Consider the following 23,745-nt stretch of genomic DNA (forward strand, 5'->3'; position numbering starts at 1 on the left):
GCAGGATATTATCCACTGGAATGCACTGATATGGGGTCCCCTGTTGCTGCAGCCCCCCGTTGCCTGGATGGTTTAGATTTTGCTGTGCCGAGGAAGCTACGCGCAGAGCCCTCGCTGGATCCTTCGCCCCGCGGGAAGAGGAGAGCTTCCAGCATCCCGTCTCCTTCCCAGCAGCAACCCATGGCTCCAGTTGGGGCAGCAGGATGCGACCCAGCCGGGGCGCGTATCCTCCGCACCCGCCGCTCTGCCCAGTGCCCGGGACTGACAGGCAAGAGCAAAACGGCCTCTCGTCTTTTATTGTTTAATTTATTTTTTATTGTTATTTTTATTCGTTATTTTTATTTGTTAGTATTATTTCTTTCCACCTGTCTCCCGGGGGGGAGGGGGGGAGCAGCGGTGGTGCTGCGGGGGGGGGTTCCGCACCGCGCAGCCCCCGCGCCGGCCCCGCCCCTCCCGGCTGCGCGGCGGCGCTGCGCCAATGGGAAGCGGCGCAGGGCGGAGGGGGGCGGCGCAGCGCCAATGGGGAGCGCGCCGGGCGGAGGGGGGCGGCGCCGCGCCAATGGGGAGCGGCGCCGGGCGGAGGGGGTGGAGCGGCGCCCCGCGGTGCTGCGCGCGGGGCTTTGTGCGGCGGCGGCGCGCTGCCATGGCGGTGTGGTTGGGCCCCGCGGCCGCCGCGGGGGAGGCGCGGGACGAGGCGGCCCTGTGGCGCTACGACTCCACCTGGGAGGACGACGACGAGGACGAGGAGCAGCAGCAGGAGGAGGAGGAGGAGGAGGAAGGCGGCGGCGAGGCGGCGGCCCGGGCCGAGCCGCAGGACGCGGCGCCGAGCGGGTGGCGGAGCTGCCGGCAGGCCGGCGGCGCCCAGGTGGGTGCGGGCGGCGGCGGGGCCGCGGGACGGGCCCCCCCCGCCCTGCCCTGCGGCTCGGGGCCCGCAGCGTCTCCCCGCCCCGCTCTGCAGAGGCGGCTCTTGGGGCGCTCCGTGTCGTGGCTGCTGCCCCGGGAGGCACCGTAGCCCCGGGGGTTTCACCGATACTTTTTTTATTTCCTTCCGCTCGCACCGGTACGTGGTATCCCTCTAGGCCGGCTGCTTTGTTATACTGCCTGTATTTTGGGGCTTTTCCATGAATATCCTAATTTCCAATCAGGAACCGGAGCGGCTTAAAACACGTAGGGGAAGTCGGGATTCGCCGCCGCGCTCGCTGGCGGGACGTTGCTTGGCCTTGCCGGGGGCAAGTGCAGGTCTCGGCGGGAAGAGACGGCCGAGGGCCGCCGGAGATGGGCCTGCGGGGGGGCCGGGGGCGGAGGCGTCGGGACTGCGCGGTCCGCTCCGGTGTCGTCGGGCTGCCACGTGCTCCCGGTGTTCGCCCCACCATTCCCTGTAATCGGGTGCTTTATCCCATAAACACAGGTTCTGTCTGTGGCAGCCGCCCGTTCCCTGCATTTCTGATAGATCCTGTTGCTGACTTTATGAACCATTTACTGATATTCTTCTGCAGCTCCCTGTATTTATTTACTTATATTTTTTTACATTATGCACATCTTTGTATGGTGTGCTTTCATACGGTCTTTCATGCCATCGGTTAAAAAGCACCACATAAAATTTGTTCACTTTCGAAAACGGACCGTCACTTTCCATTTCTTCCAGACACATTTTTCTAGCGGGGCATGTTACAGAACAGCCCTGCAGGCAGAAAAGATCCGTCCACGTTTCAAAAATGTTACATGTGCAGTTGTAATGAATGCGGTAGTGCTGCAAAATGTGAACACTTGTCTCTGGTGCCTTAAAATGATGTCAACTCAACTCCTCCCATTTTGGGGAAAGGGAAACTAATGAGTTTCACATGAGTTTCACTTCAGTGACTTGTTTGTGTTCTCAGACTATAAACGGGCAGATAAAGCTTTCTAATTAATACACTTGAAGAAGTTTAGTATTAAGCTTCAAAGCATTTTATAAACATAAAATCCCCTTACAAAATGGGATTTTAAAGAAGTTCACATTTAAAATTTTTTTTTCCAGCATAGTATTCCAAGCGCTCATGACTTCCCATGAAAACACATGTGCTATATTTTGCAAACAAAACCAAGGTTTAAATACAGCAGATGGCCATGGCCATGAATGTCTCTGCACCTTCATGGAGTTTACTTCAGGCCTTAGTTGTGCACGTAGATCTGTGAAAGGTCACCGGTATTTTAGGCCTATAAGACTTAAGGGACAGACAGGGACTTACTCGGGAATGGTTTCTGTTACTTCCTTGAAAGCACACTGTCAAAATTTTTTGTTCATTACTGGATTTTTGGGTTTTTTTATGAGTTTTAAACTTTGGCAAATGCTTCTAGAATTTTCAGATTATTCTTTTCTCTCTTTTCTTCTTTTTTTTTTTTTTAAAGTAATTCCTCCTGGATTGAGACAACAGTAAATGCAATGACTGTTTTTCACTCCAGTGAATGGAGTTTTCAGACTTTGCCTTACAGTGGAGGATGTTGTCCCTGAGACGTGTGGCCTTGGAATATTGTTCTGCATCTTTAGAGAGCAGCTCTTCCTTCAGTGCCGAATGTGTAGCCACCTCTGTCTGGCGGTGCCTGAAAAATCTTTGAGGGGGATGAGAAGCAATAGGAAAAGAAACTGCAAATCTGGTCTGTTCATGCCTCTACAACTGGCCAACGGCTTGCATCAGTTTCCAAGACTAGTTCCTACTTCTGTTTTTATTACACTAATTCCAATTCTTCTCCCTTCAGTCTAGATGGTATTCTTTATTCCAGAAGCTATTAATGTTTTTATGCAAAACTCAGGTTAGAGTTTTTTATTATTATTTTCACTATGCACTTTCGAAAATTACCTGAAATTCTCCTTTTATGTTTGCATGTCATTTGTCTCTCTACAAATACTGCATATTTGCAATCTGAGATTCTTGCAGGCGTGTCTTTTCAGCTTTTTTTTTTTTTTTTTTTTTTTTTTCCCATTTCAGTGCCTATAGCTTCTTCTAAGAAAGAGTATTGAAAATCTTGGCATTCATGATCATTTTAGAAGGTTACCTTTTAGCCCACTGTGAAGCATGGGGTTCATGTTCTGTTGCTCAGAGCCACAGGACAACAAGTCCTGTTATCTTCTGTGTTCCCATAACTTTCTATGAACTAAAGATTTCAGTTACTCAGCTGCACTTCTTGGATGCTGTTTTCTTTCTCATTTCTGTGTCTTGCTGATAATCTGCACATTGTTTCATCCCGTTTACTTGCAGCTGGCTTCCAGTTCTCAGCCAAACATAGTTCACGTTATCCTTTCCTGGCTTTGTTCTCTGCTTTTTTCACACGCTTCCCATGGCAATGCACATTGTGACTGATGTGTTGGGGAGAGAATCCATCTAATATTTCTCGCAACACTGATAAGCAATATGTAGGTCTAACTTATGCACACAAATTTCATAATCTTGCACTTCTGTTTGTCTTTCGCATCTGGAAGGAAAGAGAAGGTTATGTTTTCTGTGTGACTTGGGCAGAAGTTTAGACCCAGGAACACCTGCTTGGACAGGGGGCTGAGTTTTCTCTTTGCTTCTCCATCCTATTCCCTCTAATGCTTTGCTCCAGAACACCTCTGTCCTGGATCCAGCATCTTTCCAAGCAAGCTTTGTTACCCCTCCTTTATATTCTGCGTTCCTTGCAGCCTTGTCCTACATCTGTCACTGCATCTACACCTGCTCTCCTGCAAACCAATACTACTTCAAAAGTGGAGCTTGCCTGCTGTTAGCCTCTGCTACCTACCTGCGTTAAATGGCAGTATCTTGGAACCTTAAATATAAGGAACATCTGGAAGTTAATTCATCTGCAATTGGTAACAAAACTCTCATTAATTCTGGGGGCATCAGCATTTCGTCTCTGAAGTACAAAACTTTTATCATCAAAAGCATAGATGAATTTGCTAAATCCTATTTCCTGTTTACAAGTTGAACAAAGAATAATATTGACCTTTTCTGGCTGAACATAATTTTCAGTCTTGTTTGCAGCCTGTTATTTTTTTTTTCCAAGTGTTAAGTTGGTAGCAAAGTCTATTTTTATGTTTGTGTGAAATTTCTAATTTTTATGTTTGTGTGAATTTCTGCATTGGCAGTTTGGGTAGATTATGTGAACGGACATCAGTGCTTGGATTTCTAATCATGTCTATGTCATGGGCCATGTGGTTGCGGAAAAGTTCTTTCACCTGTTTCAGCCTGCGTTGTCACGTAAAATGGAAACGTGCTGCAATATAGACAGGCATTATTTTAGATATTCATAAGTTATTAGATTAAAAAAAAATCCAGCAGTATCTATTTAATTCCTGTCACAGAAATATGAGAGGGTCATAGTGTGTAAGTGTATGTTTCAAATATAACTTTTTAAAATTACGTATCGATGACCTCCCTCTATGGACAAAGCTTTGATCTCCCAAATGTTCATGTCTCATGAATTGAAAGTACTAAAAATCAGCAGGGCTTGGGAGTGTATGACTTCATTACTAGGAGATGTTACAAAATCTAATCCAGTTCCTGCCTTAATAATTAAACTAGTGATCACTATTCGCTAGATGTGGTGGTTTTGTTTTTTATTTTTCTCTGGTCAAAGGAGATCAAAGTATCAAATGCAGTTCATAAATAACTTGGGAGAGCATTTGCTGCTTCTTTCTTCTAGGTTTCTGAAAATGATTATTTTGCAAGAATCTGCCCATCTTATCCCTATTCCACAGAGACCCTGCCCTCGCTGCCAGCTAGCACTGAAGGCTCTAACTCCAGTGTGCTTTGCATCGGGCAGGTCGTCTTATTCACGAGCAGGCTTCTTCGTTTTGGTGGTTCTGCCTTGACATTCCAGAACACTTTTAAGGGTTTCATGGTTTGGGGCAAGAGGTTTCAGCAACCCAGCAAAATTAAGCCCATCTCTTCTGCCTGTGAATTTTAACAAAAGCTTTCTCATCGCTGAAGTAATCCACTTTAAAAAAAACAAAAAAACAAAAAAACACACAATTCCATTAAAATGCATCTTAAATGATGTCATACTCACAACTTGAGGAGGTAATGAAACTGTTCTTTGTGATTTCTGTCTAACTGCTACATTTGTAAACATGTTTTACGCTTCCAGGGTCTCTTGGGTTTGCAGGTGCTTTATCCCTACTTAACTTCACTGATGTGAGATCTGGAATAAACGTAGCACATCTGGGTAGCAAGAAGAACCTGACACCTAATTGTCAGATGAACTTGGCACCACAGTGTTTTTTTAATAGTGATTTGAATTATGAATAAAATCATGTGAATTCAGCTGTAACTAGGTAAATCTGTCACTTGGCAACTAATAGGAATCATGTGAATCTCTGCTGTGGGTATCTTCATTTTGTATGTATCCTTGTTTTATTTGACAAGTTCGGTTGCCTTTCAGTTTCCTATTAAATGCCTTCTCTTTGTGTGTGCAAAGAAGATCAAATCCGTCACTGTTGTCTCAGAGGGGTTTTCAGTTAGGCTTGAAGTAAAGCTTGCTTGCTTTGGAAAGATGAACAGTAACCAAGATGATGGTTGTTATGGGAATACAATAAAATAAATATCTCATGTAACCCTGCAGGTCTGTTATCTTCCACTGCCTAACTGGCATGAGGCAGGAAGACTAGAGCACAAAGCAAAGAAAAAGAAAACTTCACTTCAGTAATGTCTAGAAGGAATAAGAATCCTGATTTTTAAGTGATCTTTCTACATTTTGAATTCTACAATTTAAAGTATGAACTCTGTCTTGACTAGGGTATATAGTGACTATTTCTGAGAGACAAAGGGCTTGGTTTGTCTTTTTAAAACCTTAGAGTTAACAAGGAAAATGGCATTTTACAAATCAGGGCTTTCCAGGTAGTTCTGACCATTTCCATTCTTATGGCTTGTAGGAAAACACCCATCTGCAATAAAAGATAAATATGAAACACGAAGACCATGATTAAGAAGACCAGAAAGTAAAAGAAATCTTTTGGTTAAAGGAAATGGTGTGAATTCCTTTTAGTCCAAAATTACCTTCAAGAATGCAGGGAAACAAGTGCAGTAACAGAGTGGCTGTGCTCATATGGGTGCTGGAAGTGCACGGTGGAGGGTGCAGGAGGGTGATAGCCAGAGGAACAATTGTTAGAGATGTGGAGTTCAGCCAGTGGCATTTTTGCAGGAGAGGTTTTAATTCTGGATCATTGATTTGTCTCTTTTCTCTAGTTCTTAGGCAGACGCAACTGGAATGCAGCGAAAGACTTGCAGAGATACAGACATCATTACCCGGTATGCATGTGCTCTCATGGCTCTTCCTCATCAAGTGCTAAGTTTAAGATGAATTCCTGGATTTGAGGACATGCTTTTGTCTTTATTTTCACAGGCCCAGAATTTCTAAGAATTTAATTTGTGAGGGGGAAGGGATAATGTGCTCGTGGGTGCATCAGAAATAAGCTGTTGCCCAAAATGTGTCTTGAGTATTCAGCTGATGCTGGAAACATGAGGGAATTCAAGAAGTGTTCAAGTGGATACTGCATTTTAAAAGACTGCTGCTTTTTGATTGCTTGTTCTCATCTCCAGGGTTTGGTAGAACCAGAAAATGACGAGGAGGAAGAGATGTGGAACTTAAGCTTTTACAAAAATGAGATTTGTTTTTTGCCCCATGGTGAGTACCTTGCTTGACTCCTCCTTGGTACAACTGTACTGTGACTATTTGAATTGGTGGAAGAGTAGCTTTGATCCATGTGGGACAACTATAAAAAGCACAGAGGAGTTTCCATTTTAAAATGTAGAATTTGCCAGTTCTTCCTTGTTCCTGCCACATGTTCCTTCATTTTCTGTTTGCTGGTAGAAATCTAGCCTTCCCCCTCCCTGTCTAATTAGATGAACTAGTACCTGCATGCTAACATCTGGCTCCGAATAATGGGCCACCTTGGATCTCTGGCTGACTTTAAATTTACTTTTCATTTGTTGTCATTTCTTTCTGTCTCACTCTTTCCCTTTCTCTCTAGGTTTACATATTGAAACTCTTCTTGAGTCTTGGTGGGACAACTATGAAGTTCTTGAAGAAAACCATTCTTATATTCAGTGGTAAACTCCTGCATGCATATAGTGTCTCTCTTCAGATGTGCCTCTTAAAAGAATTGATTGTATCTGTATTCCTGAATTCAGCTTCCCAAAAGGCCTGGAGTCAAACTGCACTCCGTAGTCAAACTCGCACCCGCTTTATTTTTATGAGTTCTTGTAGAAGCAATGAGCTGGATATCCTGAAGGCACAGGTTTCCAGTGCAGCTGTGGTGCCAAATCTCAGTCATGCTTGGTTTTCCAGTGTACTGCAGGACAGAGTACTATGGCAATGAGGGAGATCCAAATAAGCAAAGGCTGCTGATTGCACCTTTCTGTAGAATAATTTTTTTTTTTATGAGCAAGACTTTTTTGTCATATAGTAAACTTCTGTGTCCATAAGGGTGTGAGTTCTTCTAGAGATGCCTGTGATATCACAGTTATTGGAATCTTTGTTAATTTTAATAGAATGGGTACCCCGGGTTGGCTGTCATTTTTGCTTCTGGACAGAAAATTTCTTTCTCTTCAGGTTATTCCCTTTACGTGAACATGGGATGAACTGGCATGCCAAGCCACTCACACGTCAAGAAATTGAGGTATTTATTTTTATTTTTTTAAACCTGAAGGTTTAAAAAGGATTTTAAGGATTTTCCTTAGGTGCCTTTACTTTTCTTTCTCCGATCCCTAGTGTAAACAGAGCTCACTCAAGTGCTTTCAAGTGCAGCATTTGAATGTCTTGACTCTCTGTCAGTAGCTACAGCAGCAAATCATGTGTTTACTGAAATAACCAACCCTTGTTTATTTTTCGAAGGCCACTTAAAAAACTGATGCAGATAATTAGGTAGTTGCTACTTTTATCCACTGGTGTCTCTTGCCTTTTAGGCCTTTAAGAAGTCCAGTGAAGTTATGCAAAGGTTCGAACGTGCTTATCAACTCATGTTGAGATTTTATGGAATCACTCTGACTAACCAGAAAACTGGAGAACTTGAAAGAACAGAGAATTGGAGTGAACGATTTCAAAACTTGAACCGGTGAGTCTCTATACTACTGGGCATTTACTATGGCCAGACATGTTTTGAGAAGAAAAGTCATACAAAGCTGAGAAGACTGTCAGCCCTTGAGGAATGGGCACTGTTGTTGATACAAAAGTCAGTTAGCCAAGGTATTCTCATCTTGGCTCTGTCTCTGACATCAGATCATCACAATCTTTGCCACTTTAATATTACATGAAATGTGCAGAGGTTCCAGCTGAGACTGGTGTTCTATATCCAGCGCGTCAGTTAACAGCAGGCATTTTTCATCTTGGTCTTCTGAAGTATGCAGTGTAGACTTAGAGACACTGATATTGGCTATTGCAGGGCTTGTGTCTGAAACCGTATTTTAAGCTGTAATCTTAGAAACCGCTGAAGCAATTTTTACAGGTAGCCAAATTGCCTTTGTAGTGTTCTTTTAAGCTACAAAATAGGAGTGTTTCCATGTGCTTCCCTGATTGTTTATAAAGCTGCCTTAAGGCTGGTGAAATGCTTTGAATCCTTGGTTGAAAAGTGCTCTGTAATTTGATGGTGATGTTGTATTATTGTAGGTCTTATCATAGTGAAAGTAATGACCCTTAATATTCCATACTTCCTAGTGATATTAAAAGGGGCTCTAAACGGACTGCGCATACCCCCAGATGAAAAATCAATTTGAGGACTGTAAAGTACAACAACTCTGTGTCTAGCTTAAGTCTCTAAGTCATGAAACTCTGGAATTATCAAGGGAAGCATCCTTACATGCCTGTGTTTTTATACTCTTCTACAGGCTTACCCTGCAGGCCACCATCAGGGACAGGATATTGGGCTGCGTGGACTTATGTGTCTGACCCAATATGGTGGCTGTTATCTTCTGATGGATGATGCAGAAAGCCAGAACCTTTCCAAGCAGTTGAAATGTTTAATGCAAGCAGTCCAAGAAGGGCTAGGAAGGTACTTCTGAAGGTAGACAGCTGCAGTAGGTGCTTTAAAAGTAAGCCAGCCTATACTCCCATCCCCATTGCCAAACATTCTTTAATAGATCATTATTAACAATACACAAAATACTTTGCAGGTACCCCCGAGGTTCATTGTAACTCCAAGCACGTAAGATTTTCCCTAAACAGCTTTGTGTATCTGTTTCTCTCAGGTTTAGCCACAACAATTTGCGGATTACTCGCATCCTGAAGTGCCTGGGGGAGATGGGATATGAACACTATCAAGTGCACTTGGTGAAGTTTTTCCTAACAGAAACTCTTGTTAAGGAGACGCTACCAAATGTCAAGAGAAGTGCCTTGGATTATTTTCTGTTCACTATCAGAAGCAAACGGAAGAGAAGAGAACTAGTCCACTATGCCTGGCAACACTTCAAGCCTCAAAGCAGCTTTGTATGGGCGCCACAAGACAAACTACTGAAATACAGACCCTGCTCAGTCAAGACACAGCTGTACCAAAAGGACGAAAGTAAAGAGGAACCTCCTGGAAAAAGAAGTGATGATTCTGTGGAAAAGGATCAGAAGGATCAGTTGCTAAAGGAGGAGCAGAAAGTTGGAGATAATGCAGACTTACAGCCTGAAGAAGTGAATGAAGAAGATACAAGACAGAAGTTAAGTGAATGTGTTTCGGAGGGAGGAGATGGTGAAGGAGAGAAAGACGCTTCATTTGCCCAACAGGAGGAGAAGGATTTGAACAGTGATGCTGAAGTGCAGAGTACGGCAGAGAACGATTGCACAAAGGAGAGCAAGAAGAGAAAACTGGATGCAAGTAGGGCAGACACTAAACACAGTGAGCCATTGAAAAGCCCAACTGATATTGAAAAAATTTCCCGTAATCTAGGAGAATGTGCAATTGATGCTGAAATCCCCTCCTCGGTTCCAGTCTTGCAGACAGAAGAGAACCAGGAAACACTTAAAGAAGACACCGTAAGCACTGAAGATACAGCAGCACCAGAGGCAGCTGATGCGGCTGTAAAACGGAGGAAAGTTGATAAAAGAACACTGAAAGGCAAAACATGCACCTTGGCCATTAATCTGAACATGAGACCCCCTGCCCGGTTAAATACACCTGTTGCAAACACTGAGACTGAGGAGGGAAAAGTTAGTGAAAAAAAGACAGCTGTGGAGGAGACCAGTGAGAATGCTGGTGGTGATGCAAAAGGTGGGACTGCGGACTCCACAGCTGAGTGCAAGGTCCCCAAGACGGACCGGATTTATCCAGTAAGCAATGACCTGGAGTCAGGTGGAGATCAGGTCACCGCCAAGAGTGACCAGCACCACTGCAATAGCATGCTCCTGGGATGCAAAAGTGAGGCAGACAAGTTAGAACAGCGTGAAAAGGCAGAAGAAAATGCGAACGAAAAAGTGGAAGCAAAAATCACAGACAAGAACCAAGATCAAGAGAGTCTCGAGCAAAGCATGGCATCAGTTTGTCCTGAACAAGACAGTGCTGAGGCTGCAATACAAAAAGCCGATAGCTGTCAGCATGTGGCAGAACCTGATGAAGAGCAGGCAGCAACAGAGTGAGACAAGTGTGGCAACAGCACTCGAGCAAGCAGAGAAGAGACTGCTTCCACTGCTGGGAGCCAGCTTTGGTGTTATGGATAGCTGAGGTACATGGAAAAATAAATTTCCTTCGACTGATCCTGGTTAAACCCAGTCTGACCTTCACCTTCCACCCTTTTTTCTTTTTTAAATGTTTGTAGTGACTTTGTTGAGAACCAGCCCTTGCTTACCCTAAAAACTCTGATTGAATCATCTTCATGGATGGGCTGTGTCCTATTACTGTTTTTATCCAATATTCAGGACTATTTGGAAGCAACAGGGATTTTTGCACTTTGCTTTGTTTCTGGTATGTCCCTTTTTTAAAGAGAAGAAGAAAATTTATTCTGTTTTCTTGTTGGAACTAGTTATGCATTAAATACAACACTTTTAATGCGGGACAGACAGCATGAGCTACTTTGCTTTCTTTCTATATAACTTCTCTCTGTTACTTTGGAAGTCTGCACCTTCACTGAAGGCTTATTTACTCCTGGCAAAGGTGCTGTGTTTCTGCTTCTTAGGGCAGAAGTTGTAATTTTTGTGGCATTTGCCTGAAAGAAATGAGTACATGCATTTTGCATGCATGTAAGAGTGTAATTGCCCCTCTCCTCCTGTAAGAAAATAGGTTTGAGCTTAGCCTGTCATGAAGAGATACCTTTAGACTATATATATTATGACCTGTATCAACCCCTATGTATAGATATTGTTCCCCATGATGCAAAGTGTGGAGTAACTTGTTCCCTTTGTCCCCAGCAGAAGTTGCCTGGTAGCACTTGTCAAGAGTTGCTGAGAGCATGAGTTGTCTGCCAGTTTTTAAAAGCAAAACCTTCAGACTTTGCTTAAACCTGTCTGTAGCTCTTCTTTCCCAGGGTTTTCCAGGCCTTTGATAGTCTTCCACACACATGTATGTCCGCTGCTGGTTCAAAGGCCTTTCTCAATTGCCAAAATGTTGTTTATATTTGCATCTTTTCAGACTTTGCTGTTAATTTCGAGTGGCTTTGGTTATCTTTTCTGCAGGCCCATTGAATGAAGTTGGATGTGTCAAATTTAAACAACTTCCTGGTTATGGCAGATCTTTTACCATTAATGATCAGGATGTCAGACAGCAAGGGCATGTTTTACTGCAGTGTGTCTGGAAATCACTGGGGCTTTGTTGTGGAGCTGTTAATTGAGACCGTTTAATTGGCGGGGGTAGACTTGTCTGGTTCATTTATTCACAGTCCTAGAGAATTTAATCTGAGACCTTGCCAGCTATTTGCCTGTCTTAATGTTACTGACCTCCCCCATTAGCCATTCTGCCTGACCTATACGGTATTCAGCCAAGTCTGAAGGAGCATTAAACAATTTCGCACTTTTGCTCCTGGAGATTTACAACGGGGGATCTGTTTCATGAAGTAAAGGAAACCATTTCTAGCAGCCAGAAAGGCTGGACTAGATGTTTGCTCAGATTGTGTGTTTTAGTCTTGGGGTTTTTAGGTGCTGTTCACTTTGTGTAGGAGAGGGCTGGTGGCTTGCCCCCTTGCCAGAGAGCTGATGCAGTAGCCCATGCAATGTTAATGTTTCTCCTCTCTCTGCTGCAGCTCTTAAGAAGCTTCGTCTCTCCAGGAATTTGATCTGTGATTTGCCTTCCCAGTCTGTAGGCCCTGATCGAGCATGCTGCAGATATATGTGGAGGAATAAAGAGTTCGTAGTCGCACGCAGGCTGGAAAAAGGCTTAAATATTTTTAAAAACATTTCTTTTTCTTTTATGGAAAAATGGTGTTAATAGCTACTAAGAACACAGTTAACTACAGATATAAATACTTGAACATGTTGACTGAAAAATCTTTCATAAAAGATTCATAAGAAATTGTTAATGATAGTTTTTTGTACAGATTTACAGGTTTTCTTATTTAATGAAGTTTCCATTGTGAATATGTGCTCAGTTGGGGCATAGATCATGAATCTTGTATGGTGATGTGCACCTTGTTTGTTCCTTTTAATGAAACTTCGGTGAGAGCCTTAGTCTGGAGTGTGCAGGCTGTTCCCTGTCATGATCAGGTTTAGAATTTTGGCTGTAGACGTTTGTAGTGGGTTCACAGGATGCGTTTTCCGTCACTTGGAGCTGTATGATGGAGTCTATTATATTAATGTCGCCTATTAAAGCATGATTTCAATGCATACTAGTTTCCACTTATGTTTTTTCATCATTGAAGGCAGGACATGACCATGTATTGGTCCCACCGCTGCACCCTCTAGCTTTCTGCTGTTGCTTGGGCACCTCCAAAGAGCCGGTGCTTGGGGCCGTCCAGCATTCCCAGGCACAGCTGGTAAAGCAGAGGTCAGGCTGGACTCACCTTGAGGTAAACCTGCTGCTTGTACCATCTGGAGATGACGAACAAGCTCCCACCCTTGCTGTAGCACACAGCCAGTAAATGTACGTGGGGAAAAAATGCTCCCCCCCCCGCTTTGCTTAATGATGTACTCTTGAATGTTTTAATATGACCCTGTCTTGGCTCTGTGCTGCCACTCTCCTAAATGTGCGTTGTGGAAAGCTGTGTGATGCCTGGCCTGGCACATGAGAACTTCCCTTTTGAACCTGGCCAAACAGGACTTCTCAGGACCAGCGGGCAGGAGGGCTTCTCTGGCTGGTGTGCTTATGCAGGAAGATTTAGCTACAGTGGGTCTATTCTTTCAGGATGCAAGCGCAACAGCTGCCTTTGTGGTACTCATTTCCGTAAGTCAGTGTGTCCCTTCAGCTGTGCTCCATGTGCCTGGGAATCTGGAGAGAGGAGGACTGTCCATATTCTGCTTCCGTGGAGCAATGGGGTGGCTTGGAGATGACACCCTCCCCTATGGCTTTTCCCTCTTCAGCCGTGTACAGGCTCCGCTCATAGCAGCCCTCCAAGCCCTGGCTTACTATGAGCGATGTGCAGCGATTAAAGCTGCTGGAGCACGCATCTGTGTGTGTGCTCATCACTTTGTCTGTTATGTCATCACTTCAGTAAACTCTTCAAGCTGGAAGTATCATCCCTCCCTCATCTTGCTCAATAAATGCATGTTGCTACTGTGTTGGCAGGCTGCAGTTCCTGGCTGGCTCCCCCAGCAAGTTGAGGCTTTGCAGATATTAAAGCAGTTTATTGTGATTTTTCTGAGGTGGGAGAATAAGCACAGATTCCCTGTTCTGCTCCTCCCATCATTAGTGCCACAGGATCGTGCACTCTCTGAAAGGCGCAGGAGTTCATCCTCGAGGACGGCTTCAGCGGTACCATGGGAAACCAACCATCCCTTCAGCACCAGAGCCGAGGAAGTTGGCTTTGCTTTGCTTTTTCTCTTGCCATCAGTTGATCTTGGTGTCGAAGACGGAGGTACAAGCTCTGTGTGAAGCAATTCCTGCGACTTCACCGCTCTCCCTCCTCTGCGGGGTTTGTGGTGCCTAATAAAGCATTCGATTTACTTTGAAGCCATTTGAACATGTGGACACACACTCTCTTTCTGCCCCTGGCTGGCGGTCTCACAAAACTATGTAGAAACTTGGTATCTCTGAGACCTCCAGCCCTCTGTCAGAGTTGGTGGAATATTGGCTGCCGGGGAACTGGGCAGGCCACACTGTTTGCTCGCGTAAATCTGCTTGCTTAAGGATGCCAAGCTGTATTCACTTGTATTCAAGTATTTCACTTTCAAAGCTTTACTTTTCCATTTCTGCCCTTCTCTCTAACTGAATCCTTGGTCTGTGCGTTCTCCTGCGTCTGCCTTTGAGCAAGCCAGTTGTCAAAGTGAGATTCCCTCCTGTGTTGGAGAAAACTTCCTGCTGCTTGAAAGCTTTTATTTAAAAAAAAGTATGTTTCTTTATCAAAATGAGCTGCGTGATTTCAGTCCTGATGAATCTTTCCACTCTGCCTCTCCGCTTCCAAGCTCTGCTTTCAATGAAAGTGTCTTTAATTGATAAAGGGAAGCGTGAAGCTATTTATGGGAGGTGATCCTTCATTAATGTATTGCTATTTGGCATTGCCTCGCTGAGAACTGTGTCGTCATGTTCTTTTCTTGCAAATATTTCAAAGGTAGATCTTCCTTAGCTTTTTGTGGCTCTGGAGTGTTTCTTCTGCTTCCTCCTTCTTATATTTGTTTGTGCTTACCTTCTTCTCTGGACAGGATTCATCACTTCTTCAAGAAATCAGTCTAGTATTCTGTGAATATTCCTGAAAACATACAGGAAAAAATACAGATGTGAAGAAACGTCCGGAGGTAATAAACCATCTCACAAAGCAAAGCAGCGAGCACATTTCTCCGTAGTGCATGTGGCGTTCTTTACAGGTCTATTAATTTCTCTAGTGAAATCAGATCCTTCGGCGCTGAATAACTCCATTTGCATTGCCTTTTATCTGTCCAGTACTAAGGTGATGGCGGGCTTTGAGAAATGGCCCAAGCGAGACCTAAGGAACATCTTTATCTCCAGTTGGAGCAGCTAAATTTTGCTCCTGCGATGTGTCCGCCAGCCTCTGATAGCTTAGCGAAGGCAAGTCCGGCCCTTCCTTAGGCTCCCTCCCTGCTTGCTCGAGGCTGGGGCTGTCCAGCGGGGCATGAATGAGAGCCTCTCTTCATGACTGCCCGCTGTTCTGCGGCGGGCCCCCTCCTTCTCCCACCTCCTCCCCGTGAAACCTGCTCTCTCCCTCTCTCCTCCGAGCTCGGCCCCTCTTGCCTGCCTGTGCTCCTGAGCTCTGCCCCTCCAGCTGGAGACTCAGGTTTATCTGGAGGCCAGGAGTCTCATTTGTAAGCTGAGATCTCGGAGGAGAAGGAGGGATCTGCTGGACCCTGGAGGAGAGAAAGGGTTTAGCTGCCCAGGAGAGCTGAGGAGAGGCACAGCCTGGGCACCATGGCTGGATTCTCCGCTCTTGGGCTTCTCTTCCTTTGTCAGCTATTAGCCGTGTCATCGGCTCAGGTAAGGATTTTTATTTATGCCTTGTGCTCAAAAAACAGCTCTGTAAGGGAAAACTACATTACAATCTGTGTGTGTTATGCCTGCAGGATGCATATGGCAATAAGTAGGTTATTAAAGTCTATTTAAAATGTGCACGTTGCTTGTGCTGTTACATACAGAGGAGTGCCTAGCAAGCGGGTTTGTTTCATACCCGCATAGATAGGCTTTTAGATCATATCTGGCTGTGTAGAAACAGCCACTTTAAACTTTCTCTAAAAGTATCGCCTTCCCATTCAGGACTGCAGCTATGAGAGAAAAGCCTTGGGAAAGGGAGATCTGTTGGCTCAAGAGAAACAGTTTTCTTTTTCAATGAAGTAACGAGTTGCCAGTGAGAGTAGGATCTCCTCTGATCTGGTTCATCTGAATCAGATAATTTCTTAATCCCTCCCTCAATCAGCCAATTTTTAAATTTTATGCTTATGAAATAGCATATTTAATTTTTGTTCATTTAAAGCATGTGAAGCTATATTTAACTTCCCTACATGGCATTAATATGTTGCCTGGGGAAGTAACTCCTGAGATTTTTCATTGTGTTAGTGAGGAATTTTTGCAGTCTGGCTTGGGAATTCAGAGCTGCCCTCATCTGCTGCGAGCAGAGCTGCTTCCACAATGAAACCTTTGTTCGCTGAAGCTACGGCAAGTTACTCTCTGGAGCCCTCTCCATAGAGAAGTCATTTATTGGACTTTTCTTTCCTTCCCCCCACCTCAGACTTCCTCCAAAATCCCAGATTTTCTTTTAGCATCCTGCTCGGGGAGAAGAGGCTTTCCCTTTCTCCTTCGCTGAGCTTTTCTTCACCTTATATCTTTCTGTCTTCAGCTGTGTCCGTCTGGCTCTTCCATCACCCCGTCAGACAGGCATGGTGAATGCCATTTTTAACACCAAGCACTCTGCACCTATTTTCCCTGAGCTTTGCATCTCCTCCTCTGCCAAAATGAAGTGTGCCTATAGGTGCTGAGAACCAAATCATATACAGCCAAATCCATTTGCTTCCCAGCAACCAGGTCTGGTTCACAGCATAAGCCTTCTGTTGAACGGACTGGGAGCCCTGAGGTTATGCTCGGATTCAAAAGGGTTTTCCAAAGAGCCTTGCTTGAGGCCTGAGCTCCTCTAAGTCTGTCCGGGATAGAGGGTGGTCTGAGGGATGGAGCTTTAGTGCAGATCTAGGCTTAGTGCTGTAGGACTCCCTCGGTTGTTGCTTTAGCCTATGTATTTCTTCTGATGCAAAAATAAACCCTTCTGTCTCTCTCTCTTCCTAATCCTTTCAGAGAGTAGGACCACAAGGCCCTCCCGGACCCCGAGGACCCCCTGGACCATCTGGCAAGGACGGCATAGATGTGAGTGCCATACGGCAGAGGGCAGGCTCAGCCGAGGGAGGGCGAGGGGTGGAGCAGAGGCGCAGCAAACTGCCTCTGGCTTAGAAGAAGCCCTTCTTGTTCCCCAGACCTCCAGCCTTTGGGCCATCCTTCAGAGACGGATGGACCTGGAGAACCCGCCCACCTGCAGGAGCTAATGGAAGTGAAGAAACCTTTTCTGCAAGAGGTGCTGAGGAGCCTCAGTTTTTAGCACTTTGCAGGATCACCCCCTGTTTCAAGACGGTGTTCAAGCTAGTTTATGCACAGGGGTTTATGACCCTACCTGTAAAGTTGCATATTTCTTTTTTAGTGTCTAGGGAGGAGGAGGAATGAAATATGGAGGGTCGAGTCCATGGGAAAAGTGTAGGCCAGCATTACTGCGTGTTCTGTAGTTCTGAGAGGTTTGTTTGACACTTCAGAGGATCCAGGTTTCTGGAGAAGCCCTGAGAAACTGAATTTAATATGCAGCCCTATGTTCTGCTTTTACTTATATTGGTTTTTATTTCAACAACCTCAGTGTGGTTATCCCTAATTTACATCAGTATGAGAGAGGTCAGATGGTCCACGTGTTTCTAGACATGCCAGTATCTTCAGTGGCCACGAGGCAAATGAAATATTCGGGCAACCTTTATTTCAGTGGGCAGAAGATTACTTACCAGAGGACTTAGTGGAGGAGGCAAACTTATCCTATTACTTTGGACTGATGTTTCTGTAGGAATGAAAAGTTTTCCTTCAGTGCATCTGTTGGATAAAGATTGTATTGTGTTCTGTAGTCAGTAGTGGCTAAAAAGAGCATCAGATGAACTTCAGCAAGATGATATTGAACATGACAGGCCAGGTTTTGTTTTCGTTATTCAGTTTGAGTAGTGCTTGTCTCTATAGGCTACTTATAGAATTTTTTTTTAAACACATTTAATGTAACTATTTTGGAATTGGGCCTTTAAGCAGCCTTGAGAAATTCTATTCATTCCATGCAGGCAATTTTCTTTTGGATGAGAAGGTAAAAAAGATATATTGGTTCCCTGGTAAATGGTGAACAAGGAGCTTTTGTGTCTACAGTAGTGCGCTTTCATAGTGGCTCTGTAAGCAAGGCTGATCTGAAGAGAAAACATTGATTTGCAGCTATTCCCTCTAAAGTGTTCCTTAGACTAAAGGAGACAGTTTACTGCAAATTGCACTCTGGTTTTGTAACATGAAAAGTTCAGAGCTGGTACATTGGCAGTTTCTCTCCACTATTTTTCACGATAAAAGACTTAAGGGGGGACGTACGGGAAGAGGGCAGAGGATACTCTTTCAGGTTAGTCACAGTGAACGTGGGGAACTCACTGCAGCAGGACATCTGTGTGGTCAGCAGACTTCAGCAAAGAGTGGCTATTTGTGCAGATAGGGAGAAAAAGAAGGGTTTGGGAGGGATAAAGCCTTCAGGTTGTACAGCTTTCAGGGAACCAGAAAGGAACAAATCCATGCAATTGTGGTTTTTTTTTTTTTTAATTCCTACTTTCTACAGGATGTTTTACCCTTTTTTCTGGAACTGCATCACTTCTGATTGCTCTTGGAAACAGGAACTCAGGGCAATGTTGGTCACATCAGCCTAGGCTGTTTTGTCCACTGCTGAAAGATTCAGAATGTTCGTTGCAGTGCAAGACCAGACAACAACATCTAATTAATATGAAGAAGTTGGTCCTAATTAATCAAGTAAAAGTATTTAACATGCTAAATCTTGCAGTCGTAGTTTGAGGCTTGGTGTGTTGACTAAGCAGGAATAGTCTCTCTTGTTGAACAGGCTGAATCTACATCTCTCTTATGGATATAGATTGAGCCAGGTGTCCTGTTAATGTGAGATGGTCTCAGCTGTTCAGGGACAGACTCCAAGACTGTTTCTGGTATTCAGTAGGATCTTTAGGTCTTTAAGGAACTGCATAGGATAAGAGATCCAGAGCTGAGCTTTCTGTGGCAAGTGCTGAGCACATTGATGCAACCTTCTTGTTTAAGGGCTACCATTTTTCTAGGAGTACCCTCTGAAAAGTTCATGACATATAAAATCCGGCACTGCTCTGCATTTTCATAGCACTGAGTGGGGAGGAACTTATGGAGCCAGAGTGATGGTTTGAATTCTACCACTGCAAAGAATGGATAAATGAAAACATTATCTTATTCTTTAACAAGGAGACTTTTTAAGCATAACCAGAATTTTTCTGGACAGTATCTCTGCAAGTCTCTTGAGTTCTGAAAGACACTCCAGACGTATCTTCACAGATGGCTTGGATGAATGCTGTGTAGCCAGAATCACTGAATGTTTTTTTAGTTAAATGAGGGCAGCCAAGGTGTTCAACGGTCCCCTACTCTTGGCCTTGAGGCAGTGAGCAGTGCATAACATACAGCTGAATTATTCAGGACATCTCTAAACAAACCTTGGATGAACCCCATAAGCACGATTTCTAGAAGCTGCTGCTTTGATTCCTGCCTTTCGTTGGGAACTGCATCATTCAGTCTCTCTGACATCTCTTGTAATTACAGCCTTTAATACACTTCACATCCCATACTCAGTAACAAGCAAAATATCTCCTTCCCAAGAATAGAAACAGCATGTTGTGATCGAAAGAATTAGCGACAAGTTCCTGTGAATTATTTCTGGGGATGTAATTCCCCAAATTGCTAATAAGCCATTGTCACTTCTCAAAAATCACGCTTTTCCACTCCCCTGCCCCCTGGTTTGACTTTAATGCAGACCTGCTAAGAAAGAGTAAACTTCCTTCCTTCTCCTGTAACACTCAGGAGAGCACTTCCTTTTGCTGACAGCAGCTGCCTCTAATTCCCAGTGATCTGGCATTAGGGATATAAACACTGATTAGACGTTTGATTCAGCTGACTGAAATCCTAGTGCTCCTGCCGAGTTCCCCAGGGGTCTGTAACAGCAGGATGGAGGTTTAAGATGGTCTTGAACAGCCTTCGCTAATGCTGTGGCCTTGCTGTAGGTATGTATTGCCATCACGCAAGCCCGAAAAAATGCAGGGGCTGGTAGTGTAGAGTAATGAAGGGAAGGGGGTAAACCACCTATTTTGCCTTTTCTAGCCGCTTTTCCAAACCATCCCTTCCAAATGAACTGCCCCTTTCATTTTCCTGCCAAGGGACCTTCCCCACCTATGATAATGATAACTATTTATGGAACATCTGTGGGCAAGGGACAGCAAAGGAATTGCTTCATGAAGGCAGCGCACAAAGATCCCTCTATTTAATGACCCTCTGGTCTGTGCCTTCGCTCAGGCGCTGTGCGGTATGTAAATCTGTGCCTGCGCAAATCAAGGCAACCAGTCTTGCGAGAGATTTGCCCACGGACTTCACAGTTGCCGACACATTAAATATAGAAACGTGCTATAAATTCCACCGATTTGCTTCCTGCCTTATAACTCCTAATCGTCAGGCCCACAGTGCGGATAGTGTTACTTCTAGCCTTGCTCGGTTAAAAACTATCCTGTTTCCATATAGGTTTTCTTCTTCCAGGGTATCAGCGTGCCCTCCATTCGCAGTATGTGAGCCTCTTGCAGTATGTGAGCCTCTCGCAGTATTTAGTGCTCATATTCTAAAGCCAGAAGGGAGGGCCCCATCCAGAGATCTGGGACACGGAGAAGCAAAGTGATTTGCCTTGGGATAAGATAGGGAACCGAGCCAAGGTCTTTGGCTTTGCAGCCAAGCTCCTTTCCTTTTTTACACAGATGGTTACCTCTTTCAGGAACTAACAATAAAACAGAAATATCTTGTTGTCCAGGGGCCACGCAAGCTCCTGAACAAGAGCTGCTGAGCTGGAAGGAGTGATTCAAAGGCTCTTTAAATTTTGTTTCACAAATACCTTTAATGCTGTTCTTACAAGTGACTTTCCATTAGGATGGGGAAAAAATGACCACTGATTCTGTGGTGTAATATGGTAGGTGGGCTTTGGAAGCCTTTATAAAATCCAGATTGTGTGACTGGATTAGGTAGAAATCATCTGGGGGGGGTTGTGCATTTGCTTTTGCTTTCAAAGTTTAATGGTATGAAGAAAGTGTCTGGAGACAGTTTATTAGCTCTTCATTTGCTGATAGTCTCCAGCTCCTGGGAGTATCACAAATTCATAATATGTCCTAGAGCGCTGGATCTTATTGCATCTCTCTCTCTTTCATCAGGAAGATGTGTGAAACCTTGAGTAGTAAATCAGCTTTCTGTCTGCCCCACCTGCAGGCAAGCCCAAGTGAAAATAAATTCCAAAGTAATTCTGGGATAAATTGCACATGTTGGATGCCATTCAGAATTGACTGATTCTCTTTGGGAGGCTGAGGAATTATATGTGGGTTTCACTGGGTCTACTATTGTAAATGTAGAAAAGGCTGTCCGGGTTTTTCCTGCTTTAGGGTTAGCAGGATCCAGAGCATAGCAGCTTGATGAGGTGCTAAGTGTGGTAAATCTGAGAGTGGGCATGAAGGGAGACCTGAGCTCTAACACAGCTGGGTATGCAACTGTTGCAAAAAGACAAGAGCAGGGAGAGGTTTGGCACTAACATCGGTGTCTTTTCTCTTTCATTTAGGGAGAGCCAGGCCCTCCTGGTTTGCCTGGTCCACCAGTAAGTATTTCTGATCAATACCAACTTGTTTGCTCTTGCGAAGGAAACAGTACACAAGCACTAGCCTTATACCAGGCTCACTTGCGTCTTGATCTGCAGTGGGATTCCCGCAAGGGGCTCGTGTACCCGGGTGAAGATACTCGGTACTGACCCTGGGGACAAACGCATGCTCCTGCTTTGATGCTAGAGGAGGCCATGTCTGAAACAAAGCTCACCCGTCACCAGCATAACAAAAACTGGCACCAAGCCGCTTTGGTCATTTTTGGCATCAGACAGAGTATGCCTCAGCTGCCTAGTCTGCCAGAGGGTGCTGAAAATTGTCCCTGGTGGCATGGCTCTTTGCTTTGGGCCGCACTGTGCTGCATATACCCGGCTCATGACAATTTTCATCTCTCTGGAAGAATTGTTCCCTGTTGGATGCTTAAAGATTAATACATCAATAAATGAACTTCCATCTTCTAGCCTGTATCATCAGGTGCCATGTTTCTGTGGTTATAACATTAAAAATACTTTCCTGTTTATCTGGTTTAGGGGCCAAAAGGTGCCCCAGGGAAGCCTGGAGCAGCTGGTGAAGCCGGATTACCTGGCCTTCCTGGAGTGGACGTGAGTATTTTGCCATCTTCTCTTAGACTTTAAGTATTTTGCATAGGCACGGGTGTTTTCCCAAGCATCTCATCAACTTTCATTGTGTCTACTGGAAAAGCAAAGTGGGTATTGGATCTACATATGTCTTGTGTGATAGAGAAATTTTAAGAGATGAAAGTGCAGTTAGCACGTTGGAAAGATCTCTGTTTTTTGAAATGCCTGGATTTATTCATTCTGAAATCAAAACCTTTGCGTCACAGGTCAGTTATAGGATTTGTTCCAGGTGATCTGTTTGGATCACATAATAGAGTATTTTGCATTTTTATGGCAACAGTGAGGAGAATGTATGTTAGCTGTCTTCATCGTTTTAGCAGGAGAACATTGTGTGCTTACTATGCTAACCATGAAGCAGACCTGCCCCTTAAGCAACTTTTGTCTAACTTAAGAAGCAAAGATGTGAGAAATAACCAAGTAAACTGAAAGAATTCAGGTTTACTTCAAGTTCTACTATAAATACATCCAGCCTCCTAATCTGAGTTCAGGATAAATGTCTTAAATCATGGGGTACAGGTATGGAGCAGCATCGTTCAGGAAGCTGCAGTCCCTAGAACCAGATTGCTTAAGGCTTCCTCTCAAATAACGTCTAGTTAACTGACATCCTTCTCCACAGCTCTTGACCAGATCTTCACATTATAGCGCTATCAATGAGAACGTGGAAGTGAGAGTTGCCAGAAGTAGACTGTCTGCTGCTGTTCTCTTTGCCAAATGAAATTTGGAAGGTAGAAACTAGAACTACTGAGTAAATTTTCCTAGTGGAGAAGGTTTTACAGGATCTGACTCCACAAGGCTATGTTCCCAAAGTAAACCCAAGTCTTTAGAAGCTGAAATTTCACAAGTTTCAGAAACATATAGCTATTTTTTTTTCTTAACATTTGTTAATAAGCTCCAAGTCACAGGTAAAGCAAGCAATATAAAAACAGTTTTCAGATGCATAACTGGTAGGATGGCACTCTTAGAATAAAACATTGTAAATCCTTAGAAGTGCACTGGAAAGCTCTGCAGAAATATGGGCATCTTTTGGTATTTCTGGAGCAAATCTATTGAGCATCCTCCTGGAAATCCAGCCTCATATATTAGCTGAGGCTTGCAGGTCACTGGCCTGGGTTTTTCCCTGCAGATCTGGACAGATAACTGTGTACAGTCAGGTTTTCACAGCTTACCAACCTGCTGCCATGGTAACTGAGTGCGTGTAAGTTTTTAGCTAGCACATTTTCTTTAACAACAGTCCAGGAGGAAGCATTCAGCCAGCTTCCACAGCTAAGCTGAGAGACAGCAACTCAATAAACTGCAGTAATATGACTACTTTGTGGTTGTTCATCCACACCTAAAATGCATAGGGAGCAGCAGAGATTGATTTGCTTCTGGTCCTTCCTATGAAACTGAATACAGAGCGAAAGAACGTGGCTAGGCTCTCCTGAGAGTTGGGCATCCAGGTGATTCGTGATTGTGTCAGTGACTGGGATTCTCTACAGCTCTTATTACTGTGTTTCTTTTCCATCTTCACACTTTCCTTTCATTTTCACAGGGTTTAACAGGAACTGATGGCCCACCTGGCCCAAATGGGCCTCCGGGAGATCGCGTGAGTACCACATTAGACTCATTTAAATGAACA

At 44.3% G+C, this 23,745-nt stretch overlaps 2 protein-coding genes across 5 annotated transcripts in view; both read left to right on the forward strand.

Moving 5' to 3' along the window:
• The first annotated feature begins 579 nt into the window (after positions 1 to 579).
• On the forward strand, positions 580 to 12,744 carry OGFR (opioid growth factor receptor). Of its 4 annotated transcripts, none has more exons than XM_064521614.1 (8): positions 580 to 865; positions 2,737 to 2,790; positions 6,201 to 6,263; positions 6,555 to 6,639; positions 6,986 to 7,064; positions 7,567 to 7,633; positions 7,920 to 8,068; positions 9,198 to 12,744. In XM_064521614.1, exons 1-8 carry the CDS (start codon positions 644 to 646, stop codon positions 10,567 to 10,569), a joined length of 2,091 nt encoding a protein of 696 aa, XP_064377684.1. In that variant the 5' UTR covers positions 580 to 643; the 3' UTR covers positions 10,570 to 12,744. The 4 variants fall into 4 exon arrangements, with proteins under 4 accessions (XP_064377684.1, XP_064377685.1, XP_025948632.2 ...); XM_026092847.2 differs by lacking the exon at positions 580 to 865 and adding an exon at positions 1,344 to 2,634; XM_064521615.1 differs by lacking the exon at positions 2,737 to 2,790 and having other exon boundaries at positions 581 to 865.
• The window catches only part of COL9A3 (collagen type IX alpha 3 chain), a 49,186-nt gene continuing 36,225 nt past the window's right edge, over positions 10,785 to 23,745 (forward strand). Inside the window, exons 1-7 of the mRNA XM_064521613.1 lie at positions 10,785 to 10,894; positions 13,767 to 14,808; positions 14,954 to 15,502; positions 16,808 to 16,876; positions 21,453 to 21,488; positions 22,020 to 22,091; positions 23,659 to 23,712. Of these exons, the coding sequence (XP_064377683.1) occupies positions 15,437 to 15,502; positions 16,808 to 16,876; positions 21,453 to 21,488; positions 22,020 to 22,091; positions 23,659 to 23,712 (297 nt within the window). The 5' untranslated portion in view covers positions 10,785 to 10,894; positions 13,767 to 14,808; positions 14,954 to 15,436. The remainder of the gene's footprint in view (positions 10,895 to 13,766; positions 14,809 to 14,953; positions 15,503 to 16,807; positions 16,877 to 21,452; positions 21,489 to 22,019; positions 22,092 to 23,658; positions 23,713 to 23,745) is intronic.

The sequence above is a fragment of the Dromaius novaehollandiae genome, chromosome 16, assembly GCF_036370855.1.
Source record: "Dromaius novaehollandiae isolate bDroNov1 chromosome 16, bDroNov1.hap1, whole genome shotgun sequence".
Taxonomy (NCBI): domain Eukaryota; kingdom Metazoa; phylum Chordata; class Aves; order Casuariiformes; family Dromaiidae; genus Dromaius; species Dromaius novaehollandiae.